General features: G+C 45.7%; 1 protein-coding gene across 1 annotated transcript in view; it reads right to left on the bottom strand.

The window, feature by feature from the left end:
* LOC8039178 (slowpoke-binding protein) overlaps positions 1-19,468 on the bottom strand; it is a 29,701-nt gene extending 10,233 nt beyond the window's left edge. Inside the window, exons 1-9 of the mRNA XM_029982729.4 lie at positions 19,122-19,468; positions 14,707-14,777; positions 14,322-14,419; positions 11,623-11,700; positions 10,472-10,587; positions 9,425-9,580; positions 8,417-8,598; positions 4,212-4,318; positions 2,871-2,971 (exon numbers count right to left, since the gene is read on the bottom strand). Coding sequence (XP_029838589.3) covers positions 2,871-2,971; positions 4,212-4,318; positions 8,417-8,598; positions 9,425-9,580; positions 10,472-10,587; positions 11,623-11,700; positions 14,322-14,419; positions 14,707-14,777; positions 19,122-19,163 — 951 coding nt within the window. The 5' untranslated portion in view covers positions 19,164-19,468. The remainder of the gene's footprint in view (positions 1-2,870; positions 2,972-4,211; positions 4,319-8,416; positions 8,599-9,424; positions 9,581-10,471; positions 10,588-11,622; positions 11,701-14,321; positions 14,420-14,706; positions 14,778-19,121) is intronic.
* Positions 19,469-20,098: the final 630 nt, after the last annotated feature.

The raw sequence follows: 20,098 nt of genomic DNA, 5'->3' as shown, positions 1-20,098 counted from the left end.
GAACTCGTTTCAGCTACAGGAGGGGTCTCCAAGCTTTTTGACTAAGGGGCCAGATTGAGGACCTGTTGCAGTATTGAGGGCTGTAAATTAGATGATAAGACAATATAAATGATGAAACAGTAAAATATGAGCCTAAATTATCATAAATACGTGCATTTATTTGAGAGCAAAGATTAAAAAAAAAAAGTAAGGTATACAAATATGTATAACTTATTTTTAAGTGCAATATTTTACTATTTATTAAATTACAAAATAATTGTGACCCCAAGAACTCACCAGACACCATCAAAGAGCATTTGACCGTTGAAACATTCACACAGGGCAGAATACTAATGAAAATAATAGATCAGATCAAATCACTATGAACAATATACACGAGAACGCAAAGTAATATTTTTGTTACGCAGACATGAAGCAGGAACTACGAAGTAGTAATTCTGGTGATGACAATGTACAATAAACAATATGCAAGAGAGCCGGCATTTGGATGCAGTCTAGTCATATGCGAATAGTGGATTTTAAGTTTGAAGCAAATTCAAAGTGAATAGTGGTTTTGACTGAATATTTTAGAATCGATTATCGGATAACTTCTCCAAGCTTCTCACTACTGCCCCATGCCTAAACGAAAACCCATCTGAACTCATAAAGGTTGTTCCCAAGCTTTCACTTGGCCCTATCTAAGCTAAGTTAATTTTAAACTAGCTATATTTATGGACTGTAACTTCAGAAAGTCCATTGCCTACATGGAAATGGCAAGTAAAAAATGCATTTGACATAAAATGAAACCTATAGAGATGCGCAGTTATATGCAATCGAGGGGATTCATAAATATTCTTGCTATATGACAATAATATTTATTATCAATCTAGAGTTCGAGAAAATAAAATAAAAAAAACAATCATGAACGGTAAACGTAGGTTGTCAGCACATCTCTGTCTAACAGCTACTCTTGCATAATAGCCACAGTTTAATTTCCATAATAGCCACAGTGTAGATATCGACATTCACAAAGACTTTTTTTTTTTTTACAGAAACAACATCTGCATGTGTGGACCGTCCCACTTTGAAAGTGGGCTTTCCTCTTTAAAAAAAACAACTGGAACAGTTCTGTATTGCAGAAAAAGAAAAAAACACTTCAATCGTCTTTATTTAACCTCCAGGGTCACGAATATCAAAATTATATTTCAAGCTGATGTGCTAAGTAGCCGCAACAGCGCTTTCAAAAGAGCACTGAAGCCCCCCCCCCCCTTTCCCGACATGTTTGGTGAGAGAAGAGAATTGTGACGTATTATGCAGAAATCTCAACATTCCCTCGCCTTTTGCCAGGGGGGTAAAGGTGGGTGAGGAAGAGTGGCAAATCCCGCACGCCGACATCCTGGGTCCCGAGTGAACGATCGCGAAAGAGAGCGACAGAACACGAGAGAAAGAAACCAATGTTGCCAGCTGAAGGACGACAGTCGCAATGGTAATCGCAAAGACTGAAAACTCTCAGCAATATAAACAGTGATAATTTATTGTTGAAAACTAAATTATGAGCTATTCTAAGGTTTATAAAAAGCAGCATACTCATTACGCTGCATTAACTTCCCTTGTGTTGAAATCTCGAAAATCTGGTAGTTGCGCGGTTTCATATTTCCGGGCGCGGCCACCCGCGCCCGGAAATACGAAACTAAACCAGATAACCGAAGCCGGTTATCTGGTTAAGTTTAGTGTTGATGGGAGGCCGTACATCTGCGTGCTATGCTAAAAGAAAGCTGCGAAAGGGACACGAATATCTTTCCACCGGTAGGTTCGTGGATTGTTGGAGTTCATGACACTGCTCTGATGATATATTTGTGAAATCGAAGGCAGTTGGTAACCATGTGGGACCCCGAGGGTCTGCCTGCATACTTCGCCGCTTGCGGCAGCCACAATGCATGGGAAAATGGCGGACCTTTTCCTCTAGAGTTAGTATGTATGATCTCTATGCCTTTTGCAGACCTTACCCGGGACGTGAAAAGTGCTGCACGCGTTTCCTTTCAAAGGGCACTTGCGAGGCTGTTGAAACCTCTGGGTATGTCACACCCAGCGGTTAGTTTTTCGGCTTTACTCACGTCTAGTGATACGTTCCGGTCAAGTGCTTGTGATATTCAAATTCACAGGAAAAAAAGTAAGCAAGAATTCATTTCTAACTCCTTTTTCAAGAACCTCTAGTTTCTCTTGACTGCTACATTTGTACTTTTCGAAGTGTTGAACGCGGCAGGTTAGCCCCCTTCAGCGTGCTTCTTACCGAGCACCAGTGCACTGCGGAAAAGCTTGCTTCCTCCGGTGTTGCTTCTCTGCAGTGCACCGGTGCTCGGTAGGAAGCGCGGTCACAGGGGCTAACCCGCCGCGGTCAACACTTCGAAACATACTAACAGAGTTCATCTCGAAGCGAATATCAAATAGCATATAATTCGAAACTAATATTCAAAAACTTTAATATTTGCACAACACTACAGTTTTCTCTCAACCTTTCTGGTGTCTTCATTTGCACTTTTGAAGCGTCTCATGGCACCAATCGTTTTACGAGCGCTTATTTTCTGCGTTGGTAGCAGCGGGCCGCAAGCCGAGCGTCACTGGAAAGACAGCGGCCATCCGCGGGCCTGCCGGAACGCCTCTGCAGGCCGGATATAGCCCGCGGGCCGGGGTTTAGAGACCCCTGGCCTAAACGTGCAAATGCATTATTTTTTAGCCAGCTTTTTCATATGTGTATAGGTACCCACTTGCACACTGCACTGTGTCAAATCATGTTCCCAGCCCTTCACTGGCGAAAGAAAGCCGCTCCCGAATTTGTTGCAAGCATCGATTGCTCAAGCAGGAAATACTTTGAAAGGCGTCTGCAAACCAACCTGGTAGACTTCGGGACAATGCTCCACGTCGGCAAAGTTTTTGTCCGTTGGTTTCGTCGTCGACATTTCATAGCCAGCGGCCATTTCGAACAATGCGTGACCTGCGCCGAACGACAATCAGACGAGCATCGGTTAGACTTTAAAAGACATCGCCGAGATCGAAAATTAAGGAATGAAATGATACGTGACTACAAATACAGCGTCTGGACTTCGTCACTGCGCTGTTGGCGTAGGCTTACAGCTAATTTCTTTACCGTCGCTATGTATACACCGTTTTACCTGACAATAAACTGCAGCAGAGGCTATGAGCCACTGAAACCAATCCGATGAAGTGCGAATGTCACGCGATCTTCGGAAGGGGTGCAGCGATACGCAGAGTGCAGTCACACATTACGTATACAAAAAAAAAAAGAGATGTCGTGTTGTTTTTTTGTTTTTTTTTAAAATCGGATTTATATGATTTCCACCAAACTTACATGATTTAAATCACTTTAAGCTAAAAAAAGCCACTTTTTTATCACTACCAGATTTTGTTTTCATGATTGCCAGATAGAAATTTTTTCTGCTTCATCATTATTTGCTTTAAATACAAAATAAATGCACACGGAAAGCAAACACTGGTAGACAAAGGGCAAATAGAAAATACCTTCAGTATTGTTTGGGGGAAAAGTATATGACTCAAATCATCCTCGTTAAATCGGTGCGATTTAAATCATTTTGACTTAAAACAATTTAAATTAGCTTGACTTTTATTCTTCACCCTGCTCGTGCCGTCCGCTGTGGTCCTTCAAAAAGGCCCGTTCACACACTTGCGCTTGGCTACAACCGACTGAGACAAGACCGCTTTTTAATCCGGTTGTACGACTTACGACCGGCTCCGCAGCAGCATCCGGTAGCAGGCCGTTGCAAAAGGCTTAAAAACTGGTTTGGTCTCAGTGGGTCGTACTCGGTGCGAGCGCGTGAATGGGCCTTAAGATGACACGGAGTATATAGTATTCTGACTTAAAGATATGCCTCATTCCCAGAACATATATAATTGGGGCTTAACTTACAAACACAAAAAAACACTATCTTAATATAGAAACACCCATACTGCTTGTTTCTGCAAAGCATGACCCACTGATAACTATTGAAACCGAACTCTCACTACGACAAAAATGTAGAGAAAAACAATCAGATTTGCAGTGTGACTCGTATTAATTCAAGTGTCCTCAATACCACATTGCACACAAACACTGTGCACAACCTTAGATTGTCGCTATGGGGCCGGCAACAACTACAGCCCGCTCTGAAGTGCACACTCTATGTATGCCATATGCAAGTGACGGAAAATGTGCTGACCAAAGCAGACGGCGTCGACGATCTCCCGGTCGTCGCAGATGCGCTTGCGGATGAATGCGGAGACGCGTGGCACGTAACCCAGCAGCACGTTCTCCAGGCCCGTTAGCCTGCGGCAGAAGCAAATCGGTTTGACTCACGTCATCGTCACCAGTCCTCCAAAGAAGTAATGCATTCCAAGTCACTAAACACACTTTTAAAGTACGTCGAAATCATTTTTCCCACTTGTTTCCACGCACTGGTTTTTGCAAGGACAGTCCACATTCCTTTTCGTCTTTAACTACCCATTTTTTTTCCCGCTCCAACGGTCTGCCCCTTAATGATTCAAGCAAGAAAATGATAAAGCTTGGTGTAACAAGTATGTAGCGCCCCCCTCCAGTCCGCCCGTCTGCGGCCGCCAGGCTCGGCGGGCAACATTGATCACCTCGCCCAATAAACACCGTAGAGCGCACGCCGCTCCGGCCAGTCATCGTTCACCCTCACAACCAGGATGCGTGTCATCTCTCCTCGGCGGGTGCTTCGGCCCCCTTCGTCCACGTTCTAGAAGAATCGTGACACTTGGAGACGAAAAATTTGCTTAGCTGGGCTTGCCACAGCTTGAACCCAAAGGCCAAAAGGTCCAAAGCCCTATTGCCTGCTTTTATTTCTCAGTATACTAAGCTCCCAAAAAGCTTTTTTTTCTTAAGTGCCCCACCCGCAAAATAAGCCCTCACAAAATGAACCTTCCCTGAAAAAAAAAAATTTCAGCGGATTATTCATGTTGAGGGGCTCCAACTGAGTAATGCCAAAAAACGCATCTATTCGGTGGTCCACATCTCGAAATAAAAGCATGTTTTCAAATCGCTCCTAACTTAAAATGAGTCTCGCAATGTATATAATATCCTCGGCATGTGCAAATAGTGGATTCTGAGTTCAAAGCAAATACGAAACAAAAAGCGGTTGTGGCTGAATAGTTTCGAATTCAACATTGAATAGTTTCTCCAAGCCTTTCACCACTGCACCACTTGAACAAGAACACAGCCGATCTCATGAAGATTGTTCCCAAGCTTCCACTTATCCATTTTTAGAAAGTCCAATGCCTATATTGGGATGGCAAATAAATGACACATTTGACATGAAATTAATCTTGTAGAGAAGCCCAGACGCAAAGTCCCGAGCAAGCACCCACTCAAAATTTGGAGATGCTCATGTAAAACTGGGGAATGGGCATTCCTTAGGTCAACAATATCTGAAGATATGTCCTTCATGTACTTTCCGAATGTCACAAAATTGAGGGGTTGGCGCTTATAGTCGAATGGGCAGATGCTCGGCACTTTACAATATCTTCTTGCTATATGCAACTAACTACCCTTTCTTTAACCTAGAATTTGAGAACAAAGACAATCATGAATGATGAATGCAGGTTGTCAGGACATCTCTGCCTAACATATATATATACAAGGTGCAATCAAAATGTTCAAAAACTGATCTTGTAGCACAAAAAAAAGGGCAGCATGGTGATGTGGGCACAGCAGTTCACCTTCGTGCCTCATAATGCCAAAGGGCGTCGTCCTGTGAACATTTGGAGCTGCACTACACGACTTTTGTGGACACGTGCAAGAGAACAATAGCGATTTCACCATAGGCTGCAAACCAGAGCGAGAACAAACGTCAATTCTGCATCAACCTTGGGAAATCTAAAACAGAGACCTGCAAAATGATTCAGCAGGCTCATATCAAAAAGCAATGATTTACGAAGAGTGTTTTGAGCGGCACTCACCCTTCAAGAATGGCCGAACATCGCTGGAAAACAGAGAGAGGTTGGATAGGGTGCCCCACATTTATTCGTCTGCCCGCAATGTTTTGTCATTCTTGAAGCACAAGACCCACTCACAACACTTTGCACAATTCACTACTTCTTGACATATAACCCTGCTGAATCATTTAAAAAATCTCTGTTTTAGGTTTGTCAAGTTTGACACAGAACTTATGTTCGCTTTCACGCTAGTTTAGAGTCCACAGTAAAATCGCCATTGTGGTCATGCATGCGGCCACAAAAACTCGCGTAGCGCAGCTCCAAGTGTTCACAAAGTGATGCCCTTTGGCATAATGAGGCACAAAGGTCTGTGCCCTCGACTGCTTCGCACGCGCATCAGCATGGCACCGTCTCGTTTTAGACTACAAAATCAATCTAGTTTTGAAAATTTTACTGTAGTGTGGGTATCGACATTCACAACGATTTCATTCCTTTTAGAATACACGAGGCACATGTGTGCACTTTAAAGGTGTGTTTTCCTCCTAAACACGCAACAGCTAGGTCCATGTTTTAAGAAAAATGTTGACCGCGGCGGATTAACCCCATTGAGCGCGTTTGTTACCGAGCACAGGTGCACTGCAGAGAAGCAACACCGGTGGCGCCGCTTCTGTAGGTGTTGCTTCTCCAAGGTGCAACGGTGATTGGTAAGAAGCATGCTCCACAGGACTAACCTGCCGCGATCATCGCTTCGAAACGTACAAATATTGCAGTTGCGTGCTCAGGAAAGGGCACACCTTCAAAGCGGGATGGTGTAATCACGTGCCTGGTGTATTTAGAAAGAAATGAAAACTTTGTGAATGTTGATACTGTATTTACATTGCAGTAAAAACTTCAAAATTAAACTGTGGCTATTTTACGTAAGGGTATATGTCAGGCAGAGATGCCCTGACAACTCATTCGTGATTGTATATTTTTTTTTTAGAATCGAGATTGAAGAAACTGTATTTGGATATAACAAGATTTATAAATCCTCTCAATTAGCTATAGGTGAGCATTTCTACGGGTTTAACTTTGTGTCACATCCATCATTTAGTTGCCATCCCAACGTTGGCATCTGACTTCTCGAGGCCACAGTCCATATATATATTTTGATTAAAATAAGCTTACCGTAGAATACCGCGCATCCGGCCATACCACACTAAGCGCCCATACCCAAATTTGTAAGATCTGAGAAAATATGCACAGTACGTTGATATGTAAAATTGATGACCAGACAAGCGCCCATCCCCCCTTTCTTCACGATTATCTCTAAATTTTGAGTGGGCGCTTGCCCGGTATTTTACGGAAGCTGGATACATTAACTGGACAAGTGGAAGCCTAGGAACAATTCCTTTACGAGTTCAGCTGGGTTTTTGTTTAAGCATGGTGCAACAGTTGTGAAGGGCTTGTATATATATTTATATTCGATTTGAACATATTCTGCCAAAATCCCTATATTTGCTTCGAATTTGCTTCGAGCTCAAAATCCACTATTTTCACATGCCTAGACTAGACCTAATTTATTATGAGTGCCGTCTCTTGGCGGCCTCGCAAAATATCGAGCCTTCACGGCATCTTTGAAGCTTCCCTACCGTCCCCGCTCTGCCTTAATAGAGTTCTTCACACTAGTTCTTACGAGGTTGCTTTCCTGGGATGTGGTGGAGGCATTCGGTACATCGAAATGAATTATATTAGTAAGCCTGGTTCAGAAAGTTGAGTTGGTTTTATTCAGAACAACCGAAACGACACCAGAAATATATAATAGTCACCGGAAAAACTGTTTGCCACACGCAGTGTGACAAGCAATGCAACACGTAGCTCGCGAAAGAATCACGAGCCGCAGTTGTCCTGGTGTCTTCACTGCCTCAATCGGTTTGGTTGCCGTGGAACGCAACCAGCACAAATGTGTGAAGCATGCCTTAACTAGATATTAATATAGTAATGAGGAGCTTCATATATCGAGAGAATTTGACAAAGCCTGCGGTAGGAGCAGGCGGCACGGGCCCTGCCATTTTGCCACTCGGATAGTCCCAGTAAAACGCTACGATTATTCCAAGATTCGCCGTAAAAACTTCAGACTGAAAATAAAAACAAACGAAATGCATACATTTACTCTGGTTGGCTGCTTATTTCCCATTGATGGCGCGGCGAGAGACAGCAGTAGTGCGGCATCACTTTTTCATAGCAGCGCTTTGCCCGTAACCTCAAACATATAGGCCACCTGGCTACGAAAGAAGGTTGGTGCAACGTCCGACAGATGGCGCACGAATCTGAATAAGGTCTCTTTAGCGTCCCTTTCAGCACAGCTGTGCTGCACGCCGATACCAGTCAACATCCTAACGTCCTCGCTTCCCACCCCTGAGTCTAGTGCACATGCCACTGTTGATGAACCGAGCGAAAATCCTGTCATCGCGACAAAGTCGCAGCGGCTGACCTGGCGACGCCGTTCTGCAGGATGACGTTGCCCAGGTGCAGGTTGTAGAAGGCCGGGAAGTCCTTCTCACGGAGGAAAAGCAGGCCTTCGACCATCTGCCGGGCGAGCCGCTGAACCTGCTCCGTGGGCAGCCCCGTGCCCTGGCGGCGGTACTTTTCTTGCCAGTCCTCGTTGTACTTGCTCTGCCAAAGAAATGTGACATAACCCGGTTGTACTTGCTCCGCGAGGAGGAAGCGACACGACCCGGATGTACTTGCTCCGCAAGGAAGCAACACTGCCCAAGTATATAGGGTGACTCTAAAAAATCTTACGCAGCAAAATCGAGCCGGAAAAAGCGATGCCTGCACGTACAAGGCTCAAACTTTCATCCAATGTGCTTTAAGGCAGTACCTTTTAGCTGATGAGATTCTAAGGCATAGCTCCCTTTCCGTTAAAGAATAATACCAACAAACTTGTCAGGGTCAATGTCGGATGGGTTTGCAGACGACCAAGTGAGCGAGCAACGCATGGCGTAACCTCCAGATAGACACAGCGAGCAGACGACGGAGTGCGTCGTCTGCTCGCCGTGCCCATCGGTTTCAAGAAATGCCTTTTCCCTTCTGGTAAGCTGCATTCAGCCACATTGACAATTTGGCGTTCCGCACTTTCACCATTTGCTTGCATGCGGAAGCTCAGTAGGTATTTTGCATCGCTTTTGGTGTTGATGAAACGCCGAAGCGTAGCGAGCGGCTACGTCAACGACAGAACTCGGTAAGTACGATCGGGGATCTAGGTTGCATGAATCCAAGCTTATTCAGATTTGTTTCCTTTCGGTGTTGCCCACGGGGCATCTACTGAGAGCTTTATAGCCACCGATGAATCGACTTCTCGATCACCAGCTCGTCATTAAGTCAGAATAAAGACAAGCGTGTATTATGTATAAATATCGGGTACCAAATGATGCCCGTGACGTAAAAGTGCGCTATACGTTTTTCGCTTTCTGTGGTTGAAGGCTGTCGAGGAGCTTACGTGGTAGATGAGGTCCTTGAGGGAGCCCACGTCATTGAGCGGCGACACCACCACCACATGAGGCCGCTCGGCGAGCACCTTGATGTCGATGTCGAGCACGGGGTGAACGTACGGGTGTTGCAGGTCTAGAAAGATCTCTTGCAGGCCGGGTCGCACCTGCGCAGTCATCCCCGCGGCTTGTCTTGCACCCTGCCCGACGTAACAGTGCCTGGCACATGTCTCCCACCGGTGCAGTTACTGCATCCCGAAACGCGGTCCCTTGGTTCCCGCCAATACGTCCCGGAGGTTAGTTGTCACCGACTGCAAACCTGGCATTGTCGCAGAAGCGGGGGTAGACATGGCAGACATCCGTTCTGCCGCGGGTCCCTCTTAGCTCGACAGTCCACGGAAGCTTGGGCGGCAAGGAGTTGGGGAGCGGCGACAACAGCAACACTTGCGCTCCCTCGTGATTTTTTCCCGAACTTTATGCACAGCAGCCGGGAACGCGACGTCCGTTAACACCGTGGCTTTTGAAACGTCGTTCGTTGCGTGGTCGGAATGGGACACTAAACGCAATGGTCAGAGACACGCTCCAGGCAGCGTAGTGAAAAGGAGCATGTTGTTTAATGATTCTTGCATTTACTGTATTTTCCAATGTATAGGTAACAATTTTTCGATTTGTTTTTAAACAAAATTTGCGTTGGACAGTTTGATACAATGGTGCAACTCATATGGATTTTTTTTTCCTTCTATTTACTGCCACGTCTTGGTGTTGAGAAATGTCCGTAGGTTTGATTGGACGTCCTGTTCTCATCGCCAGAGTAGTAATCTGGTGAGGCAGTCACAATTTAACTGTTTAGTACGCTATAGCAGGCCGAAGTGACATAGCCCATTTCTAGCTAACCGACTCGCAGAAGAACGAATGGGCTTCGAGCTTAGTTCATTAGCTCGAGCTCTGGGAACCTGCGGCGGGAATGTCCACGGGACATCGCGATCTGATCACTACTGTCGCTATAATAAGGATCGTTATTATTATTATTTTTGAGGTAAGGTCGACGGGTGGGTTACCTGGCAGGGCGAGTGGCGCAGTGGACAGGCATCTGGAAGCGCCGTCACCGTGAGCAGACGCTCTGTCCGCGTGGCTCCGTCCCGCACCACAAACCAGTGTCGGTCCATGCGGCTCCCTGGCAAAAAGATGCGACCTCCGGCATTTTGTTTTCCCAAACATTCCAGAACTCGGAGGTGAGCGAGCTTATGTACATGCTTCACGCGTGTGAAACTGTGTTGTATTCTCCTCGATTTACCGGTTAAACACGCCTTACTGATTCACACGCTAGCCTTTACCCAGCCCCCAGGTATGCCTGCCCCATAAGCGTAAACAAATCTGGGAGCTGGCTAAAGTTTAATTAAGCGTACCCAGGAAAAGCAGTAGAAATTGGTAGCCGCGTGTAATAATTTATTTGCCCTCAAGGTCACGTGGCATTGCAGAGGGGAGTGGACAATAAAACTGAGAACATAACGGCAAAAGGAACAACTATCATGGTTCCACAGAAAACAAGAAGTTAGAAAAGGGTATTTTACAAAAGCAGTTGAGTCATGAATGGCTGCAATTTGGTGGGGGAGAGAGCTGGTTTCATTCTACAGAAGTGCAAGAAATGAACGAGCAAAAGAAATTCACTTGTTCGACGTAGAAAATCGCCGACCTTGTTTTGGTGATATATAAGCGACTTGAAATCATCAGTCGCAAAGCTGTTTAGTTTGGTGAATTTGACAAGTAACAAATTTCTGTTTTCTAGAATTGTCGATTCCCCTGCAACTGAGCAAAAACAGCATTTCAAAGTATGAAAAGTGCACAACGTACAGCACACACCGCACACAACCTCCACAACATTCGGGAAAATATTTGAACAAAAATAACAATCATCGCAAGAGCTCTCTAAAGCCGTGGCCACACTGCTAATACACAAGAAGTCAGTCTGCAAGAACTGTCTGAGGCCTTCCTCGTACGACTATCTCGTCGTGTTGGCCATACAAAAACGGTCTGCAGATATGTTCCAAGCATAAATAAACATGCTTCGCTGTCATAGCTGCAGCAAGCACCAAGTCTTTTGTATTAAGTATGAGCAGTGGGATTGTTGCTAAAGGAGACAACGTTTCACAACCATATCATTCGAAACGACTGATAACAATGAGATCCAAAAACTAATGTTTGCACCCACCGATGTTGCAAAGTTGGTAGCGGAGGAAATAGCGGGTCGACCCACGTAGGTAGTACTGGCAGTTGATAAGAGCTTCGTCTGAAATACGGGCAAATCAAGTGTCAAAACCTCGGGGAGACTGCGAGCCAGCATGATATCAGAGCCAAAAATCTGCAATCTTGAGGATTGTTTGTTCCAAAGGTATCGCGTGAGTTAGTTAGACAACTACCCTCGCGACGTATTTGTTTCTGGCGGTCGACGGAATGCTTAAAGGGACACTGACACCCTCCCAAAAAAATTTTTTTATTTTTTGCCAGGCGCTTTATTATGGTGTCGGAGGACTACCCATTTAATAGTTTGCAACAGAGTAGCGTATTTCTTTAATAAAGCCAAAAGACGCAACTGCTCGAAACCGAAACCGAAACCCGACGGAGGTCGGAGAAGTGGAGAGAAGAGAGCGACTGGCGGAAGTCACGTAACTACACCCGACCGTGCGTTTTTTTTTTTTTCTCCTCTCCGGTAGCAGACGACACGACATGCGGCGTGCGATGCGGCATGCGGGAACTGCTTGCCGTGCGATTCTTTTGCAGTTATGTTTGTTCCGCTCGTTGTTCTGTACTCCAAGATGAGTTGTTTTGTACATTGAGGAGTTGGAGATGAGTAGTGAGTGCCCGTGGTGAATTTCCATGATCGGCTCCGAAAAGAATAAACCCAAGATGTTGCGTGAAGAGCTGGCTCACATGTCTTGCATCCGAAAAAAAGTGGCATTGTGCGACAGAGTTTCCGAAAGATCAACGGTATCGGGACCAATGGCTGGCTGCGATTCCTGTAGAACATTTACGGGCACCTCGGAAAGCGGACGCTACCTGATTCATATGCTCCTTGCATTTTGTGGAAAGTGATTACATTGAGTTCGCAGGTGTCAAAACGGAAATCCCATACCGTTTAATTCAGCGAAGTATCGTCCGCAACATTTGTTTGTTATTTTTTTGTTTGTTTCTTCAGTGATGATTGTAAAAAAAAAGAAAAAGATATGTAAACATCAAAAAATGTTTGAAAAAAAAAATAAGTTCACGGGGGATCGAACCCGGCCCTACCGCGTGTGACGCGGACGTCTTTCCCACTGAGCTACTGGGGCAACTCGATTCTGGTGGATCTCTTTCCTTAGTAATAATTCAGCCGGTAAACTGTAAGTTGGAAAGTTTGTTGTCGATTTTTCTCTAGCAAAAGCACTCCCGGGTCGAAGTCGGGAAGCACCACGCTTTGGGGACATTCGCACCTAGTAAAGAAATCGTACGCGTACATATTCAACTCGAAGTAGACACGTCGTGCTTGACGTTTGCGCGAGCGTTGTCTTCAGCCACGGGAAGGGAGCGGCGGCTCGGCGACGTCTTCGTGCAAATCGGCTTGGTGGCCGGGCGTGTCGTACGGGATGAATACCAATTCTTTTGATCAGTCCCAAATTTCTCTTTTAACGGTAGACAGAATTCGCCGGTACCGCGAACGACAGTTCTAAAATAGAGGTCCCACGCCCGTCGTCCGCTGCCATCGCCGTCCCCGCGAGTCCCACGATACGCGAAACGACGAACGCACAGAATGCTTCCGGTTGTCTGTGGAACTTTTTTTTTCAATCAACGTATTTACAGCTTTTTAGAAGCCACAAAAAATGGGTTTCATATTTTTTCCTATTTTTAATATTGAGTGTGTGCCTTCAGTGACCCACGACTTTGATTAAATTTGGTGGTCGCATCGATACCTTAGAAAACGGCCCGTGACCGCGAAAAAGAGAGTGAGCGAGACTCGAACCGGCCAATTCTTGATCGGCGGTTTTCGGGCGGAAAGAAACCGAATTTCGAGCCGCAAATTCTGTTCTGGGTAGTTGAGCTCTCATATGTCACCTACAACTAAAAACCTCGGCGAGCATAAATACCCTGTCAGTGTCCCTTTAAGGGCTGAGACGTCGACGTTTCTGCGAGGCAAAGAATCTTTGGGCTCTTCTCCCAAAGTGCGATACAAAGGGGAAAGGAAAGGCTGAGAGAGGAGGGTGTTATTCTCTGTCCTCCACAATCTGACGAGAAAGAAGGGACAAGATGGGGTCTTCGAAGACCTCCTGGGCTGTAGTACTAGAATCCTTGTGTCACTTACCGAAGGCCAGTGCGAGAGACTGGACACGAATGATGCTTCAGCATTCAGCTGTGTTCTCGCTGAAGCACGATTACCAGCCGAGTGCTGATGCAGCACTCGTGGTCAATCTGCATCACTGTTGGATCTTCTCTCCCTTTGTGAGAAGGAGAGGATGTGAGAAAGGATTTGAGAGAAAGAAAGAGAAAATCGAAAGCACAAAATGTATGTCGGTCTTTGTGGCATTTTGTGCCGTCCGAATCCTTGCCCATTCTTCTTGCGTGGGTGCAAGAAAATTGTCATTTGTCAGCTATACCTTGTTTCACCGTAAAATGGCAAAGAGTGAACTACGGCTCTTTTGAGCCAATTGGAGCAACGGAGGCGAAGCATGTGACAGCTCTTAACAAAGGTACAGGGTCGAGAGTGCAAGCCAAGAACTCTGACTGGCTTGCCGGGAACACAGAGTTCGCCTTTTGCCAAGTCACGGGACAACAGAGTATAGTTTCTGTCCCATTTTCACCCGTTCCTTTCCACACTTTTTCTGAATTTTTTTTTTTTTTTATCACGTTTCGAGCGACTTTGGAAGACTGTCGACTCACTACGGTCAATGTCACCGTGGAACTTGCGACTCAGTTCAAGCCGATCCGAGATGAAGCTACTTTCGTTGTCCAGGGCGGCGTATTCGTATTGCGGGTACCTGAAACAATAGCAACAGAAAAGAAAATACTCTGCTTCAGTATTCTGCCAACCATCATAGAAACACCTAGTTAAATAAAGTCACTGAACTGACAACTATTTATCTATTATATGTAGAATTATGAGAATATTCAAACTTTTGAAGACATAGCAGTTTAGACATGTATGCTACTCGATGATTGCTTCGAGGTGAATTGCAATATTTGTATTTTCCTAAGTGTTGATAGATGCAGGAGTCTCAAGTTGTTTTTCCCATGAAGCGAACAAGAACAAAAAAGGCGAACTCACTTGCATCTGAGTATAGCCCACACAGCAATGGCAGCCAGTGCAAGCAAGGCAAAGATGGCGAGCAGAATCACCTAGATTGAGTAAGAACATTGTGATTTGAGTGTATAGTATCGGGTGCTCAAGATGTTTGAAGTGTGTTGAGCAACAACGTTTCTGAACGAAAGCACGAGCAGACGGAAAAAGGGGCCTTAACCTAACCTGACCTAACTCTCACTTTAGCACGAATAAAAAATTACAAAAAAAAAATTGAAAAAGAAAAAAAAATTAGCATACTACATATAAGATACTTTAACGTTCTTGATGAAGTCACTGGTCGGCTGTCCCTATTCGCACTCCGAGTGCGGATAGTGGTAGATTCTTATCCGCACTCCGAGTGCGGATAATTTTGGATTCTTATCCGCACTCCGAGTGCGGATTGCGTTGGATTCTTATCCGCACTCCGAGTGCGTGGGGCGAAGAACTTGGCGTGTGGCGTGGCGCGACTTGGACGCGGGAAACTTTGAACATAGTGACTTATGATGTTCGTGGTGTGACATTGGCATGTTGGCAGCACCGATTTCATAGAAATATTAGTGGTTGTGCGGTGTTTGATTGGGAGGAGACCTGTGTTTCAGAATGAATTCAATTTCAAACAAATGCATAATCGTAAACATATAATTAAAACAGCGCGAACGAACACAAGGACAAGTAGAAAAAGAGGCACAGCCACAGCGCTGACTCGCGATTTACTCTCTTCTTTGTCTTCTTAAAACACATCAACATAAGAAGACGCGAGTCAGCGCTGTGTTTGTGTCCCTTCTTCTACTTGTCCTTGTGTTCGTTTTCGCTGTTTTGATTATATGTTCACTATGCACCACCGACTAGCTCACCTCCAAACATCACTGCAAATGCATAATCGCTTTTTTTTTTTTTTTTTTTCGAAATTGATTAGCGCTAGATGGTGTATTTGGGTAGAGACTGAACTGTACTCGCGCCTCGAGGGCTTGAAAAAAAGCATGAACACAGGACGTAAGCAATCCTATTGTTCCTTCAGTATCCTTTTTTTTTTTTTTTTTGTTAAACAAAATATTATTATTTGCAAAAAAAAAAAAAAAAAAAAAACGAAGCTGGTTTTAGATTTGTATTATAACGCGCCTTCGCCACAGTCAGCACATTAACATTGTGTGGTGGATAGGGGCAGTAATGTGGGAACGGTGGGCGGCTAGCAAACAATTTTCAATACACAATTACCCCCCCCCCCCCCCCCCCCCGCCCCAGACCACACACACACACACACGCAGAGATGTTTCAAACTTCCGCTGCCGCCACGCCCAAAACCCGCAAGCTCAGTGTTCGGCACCCTCGGCATATATGTTTAACATCTTCGATCACACAACCACACAAAAACATCTTTTAACAGCCATCACATCTATCGTCGTCTACTTGCAAAAGCGCAAATCATTCTATTAAAAAAAAATTACAGTAACAAATTGGGCTTGTCAGGCATTCCCTCATCTAGTAGTGTTGAAATGTTCAGAAGATTGAGCCGGGGGGGGGGGGGGGACTTCATTTTTTAATAATATTGTTTACTGGAAATGACTGATTTTCCTTACCCCCTCCCCCCCCCCCCCTTTTTTTTTTCCTAAGCCACTGCCCCCATCATCTAAGCACAAGACTATACACGTCACAAATTGCACACTGCTCTAGTTTCTTTCTTTTTTTCTTTCGGCAACAAAAATATTTAACCGTCCAAAAAAAAAAAAAAAGATATCACCAGAATTTTTTTTTTTTTTTTGGGGGGGGGGGGGGGGGGGGGGGCGGGGGATTGTAAAGCTGATGTGTTTGGGAACACCACTGATCTCTATGACAATTGCTGGATCGCGCTTCCCCGCTTGTTCGCTGCAGCGCAAGTGAAGCCACCCGGCTTCACTCGCTTGGGATACGATTTGCCGTTTTTGCTAGCCTTTGCTGCGGTTTTCCAGCGTGCTGACGACACGTTTTCTACTCGTTCGTCGTCATTCGCCGAAGAAGTTTTTTGAAAACTCTGTGTATTGTTGAGACTTTCCGTTGTGAACACGTGGAAAATTTTACGAAAGTGCAGTGTCGCAGGAAAAAGGCACAACGCGTCGAAAGGAAGGGCTGGCGGCGTGTTCAAAGCATCCTTGGCACGCCGAAGTGCCGTGTCTCTGTGCCTTCGCACGCTTGGATACCGACCAAGAACCGACGCCGTGTGTATGTGTTCAGCGAGTGCAATGTGCGTGAAGCTGTTCGTGCCTTTGGATCAGCGTCTTTTCCCCTCGCGGTTTAGGAACGAGCTTAATCCAGCGTCCACTAGCGACGGAGGATGGGGAGAAGGTACGTCTTTTTTTCGTCCTTAGACGATTTACACAATACCGTGCACAACAGCTCCTCATCACTGATCAGTGCTGGCTTATTATCAACCTACGCGACTCGCCTAATTGTAATTGGTCAACAGATTGCACACGACCATATCGGCCGCGCTTCAAAGATTTTCATTCTCGCCGTCTTGTACTTTTGCTTTCGAAAACCCCCCTGGCTCCATGTACAACGTTGCCCTATTCGTGCTCCCACGGAATCTATTAGAGTAGATTTGGGACATAGCCATGGTTAATATAGAACATAAGAATACGTACAGATCTCCCCCTTTTATTGATAGCAACTCACCGGAACAGCTGGACGATCCAGAACTCCGTGGCCGATATATATAAATGATCTAAAGGCATCTACGCGCGACACACGTTCAGAACTTTGGCGCGGCGTCAATTCTTGACCGGTATCCAAGCGTGCGAAGGCACAAAGATGCATCACTCAGCGTGCCAAGGAAGCTTTGATCACGCCGCGACACCGGCGACACGTTTTCGACGAGTTGTACCTTTTGATACGGCTTCACGCACATTGCACTCGCTAAACACATTCACACGGCGTCGGTTCTTGGTCGGTATCCAAGCGCGCGAAGGCACAGAGACACGGCACTTCGGCGTGCCAAGGATGCTTTGAACACGCCGCCAGCCCTTCCTTTCGACGCGTTGTGCCTTTTTCCTGCGACACTGCACTTTCGTAAAATTTTCCACGTGTTCACGACGGAAAGTCTCAACAATACACAGAGTCTTCAAAAAACTTCTTCGGCGAATGACGACGAACGAGTAGAAAACGTGTCGTCAGCACGCTGGAAAACCGCAGCAAAGGCTAGCAAAAACGGCAAATCGTATCCCAAGCGAGTGACGCCCGGTGGCTTCACTTGCGGGAGCGGCAAGCGCGATCCAGCAATTGTCATTGAGATCAGTGGGGAACACAAACACGCACACACACACGCACGCACACACACACGCGCACGCGCACGCTCACGCACACGCTCACGCACACGCACACGCACTTGATCGCCTCTATCCGATCTTCGAGGCGTGAGTACCGTTTAATCTGAAGCGTACCACCCAATGTTATTTATTTTTTATAAAACAAAAAAAAAAAAACATTTCTTTGAAATTATTTTAATTCTGAAACCGGAACCGCCAATATTTCCATACGCTCGTCGAGGCTGCCAACACGCCAATGAATCAACACAAAGTTGAGAACTTCTAAATTACTGTGTTCATAGTTTCCCGCGACATAATCGCGCCACACGCGGAGTGCAGGTAAAGAAAATCCAACGGCTTCGTGCCAACGTCTTCGTACCCCCGCCCGCCCGGTGCCCCCGGTACAGCGTCCGCGCCAGTCCGCGCCTCCGCACGCAATCCGCACTCACGCACTCGGAGGCTCGGAGTGCGGATAAGAAGCCAACATAATCCGCACTCGGAGTGCGGATAAGAATCCAAAATTATTCGCACTCGGAGTGCGGATAAGAATCCACCACTATCCGCACTCGGGGTGCGAATAGGGACAGCCTTCTTGATGAAGTCACTGGTCAGCTCGTCCGTGGAAACTACCAGACTTCAGGCGGCTGCATTTTAAACCAACCAAACGTTACCCGATTTTTTTTTTTCGCTCTTGCAAAGGAAATTTGCATTTAATTGATGAAATAAACCACGTACTAATATTTTGTCCTGGTGCAAAACGCTGTTTATAGCTTACAGTTGTATCGGTTGTGTACACGTTAGCCCCCTCTAGCTCCACAATACCAACAATACTTTAACTCGTTACTAAACTTTGTTATGGTGTTGTTGTTGACTAAAATTTGTTATGGTGTTGTTGTTTTAATGTAAATATAGAGGGCCGCGGCATCAACTCTCCAAACCTTTAGAGTTCGAATGCGAGCCTTCAAATGCTAATAAACGCACGCTGTGTTCTACGAACAATGCCCCCAAGCAGGACGTTGCTTAAAATACCGGAACCACTGCGAAGTTGTGTTGTTTACTTACAGGTAGCGCACGATGGTCAAAACCAACCTACCCCGCACAATGAGGATGCGAGTTACTCACCCAGTAGTACTCTCTTGCAAAAGCGTCCCATTCAAAGGCCATACCGACGATCTTAAACCGGTCTCACATCTTCTCATGGGTTCCTTCGGGCTCGGCGCATTGTGTACCCAAACCGAAACTCATCGTACGAGGAAAGCGAAAACCTAGCCTACATCCATGGTTATCCAATTGTAAAGACAGTCGGTGATAATTTTCGACTTAAGAATTGCCGTTTGCGCGTGATCGGAGTCATCTCTTGCGCGAATGGGGACGGGAAAAGTTACGGTACATGTTTCAAGAGCAGACACTTGTTTTTCCTAGCCGCGTTGCCGTCTCCATGACTACTTCGAGCCCCCTCGCGGTGGACGGGAGCGCTAGGTCATTAAGAACGACACCGAATTTCCGTGTTTGCATCTGGAGCGGCTAAAACGTTCACGTATAACATTAAATAGAGTCAAATTGACGAATTTCAATCAGGTATATGGCACAAAACTGCAGTGGCGACGAGGTATTGGGTAAGCCAGCAAACGCATGTTGTCTGCGCGCGGAAATCAAAAACGGGTTCTGAGCCGCTCTCATCTTAGAACAAAATAACTATAATTGCACTGCTTATCTCTGTGTTCCATGTTTAACTAGATTGTTTAAGATATAATTATTGGCAAGCGACGAGTCAGCAAGCAAGCAAATGTTGCTGTCAGCTGCAGCCACTGAACGAATGAGCTTTTCCAGTTTGGTGAAGGAAAAGCGGGAAAAGCAGCGGAGCTGTACTATGTGCCGCCATCTATGAGCGACGGCGGCAACCGGACAACTGGCAAGCCGATTGTCTGGTTGCCGCCGTTGCTCGTAGATGGCGGCAGTTGTCCAGAGGGTTGTGTCGAGATTTATTTGTCCACGGACATGGAACTGGGGAATCTAGCCCTTAACAACTCTGCTGTAAAAAAAAAAAGACATAATTTACAGTAAATATCTATCTCTTCTTAATCACTCACTGAAGATCT

The sequence above is a fragment of the Ixodes scapularis genome, unplaced genomic scaffold, assembly GCF_016920785.2.
Source record: "Ixodes scapularis isolate PalLabHiFi unplaced genomic scaffold, ASM1692078v2 PGA_scaffold8__174_contigs__length_109621045, whole genome shotgun sequence".
Taxonomy (NCBI): Eukaryota; Metazoa; Arthropoda; class Arachnida; order Ixodida; family Ixodidae; genus Ixodes; species Ixodes scapularis.
The sequence above is the reverse complement of the archived record's forward strand: the minus strand, read 5'-3'. Positions and strand labels throughout refer to the sequence as shown.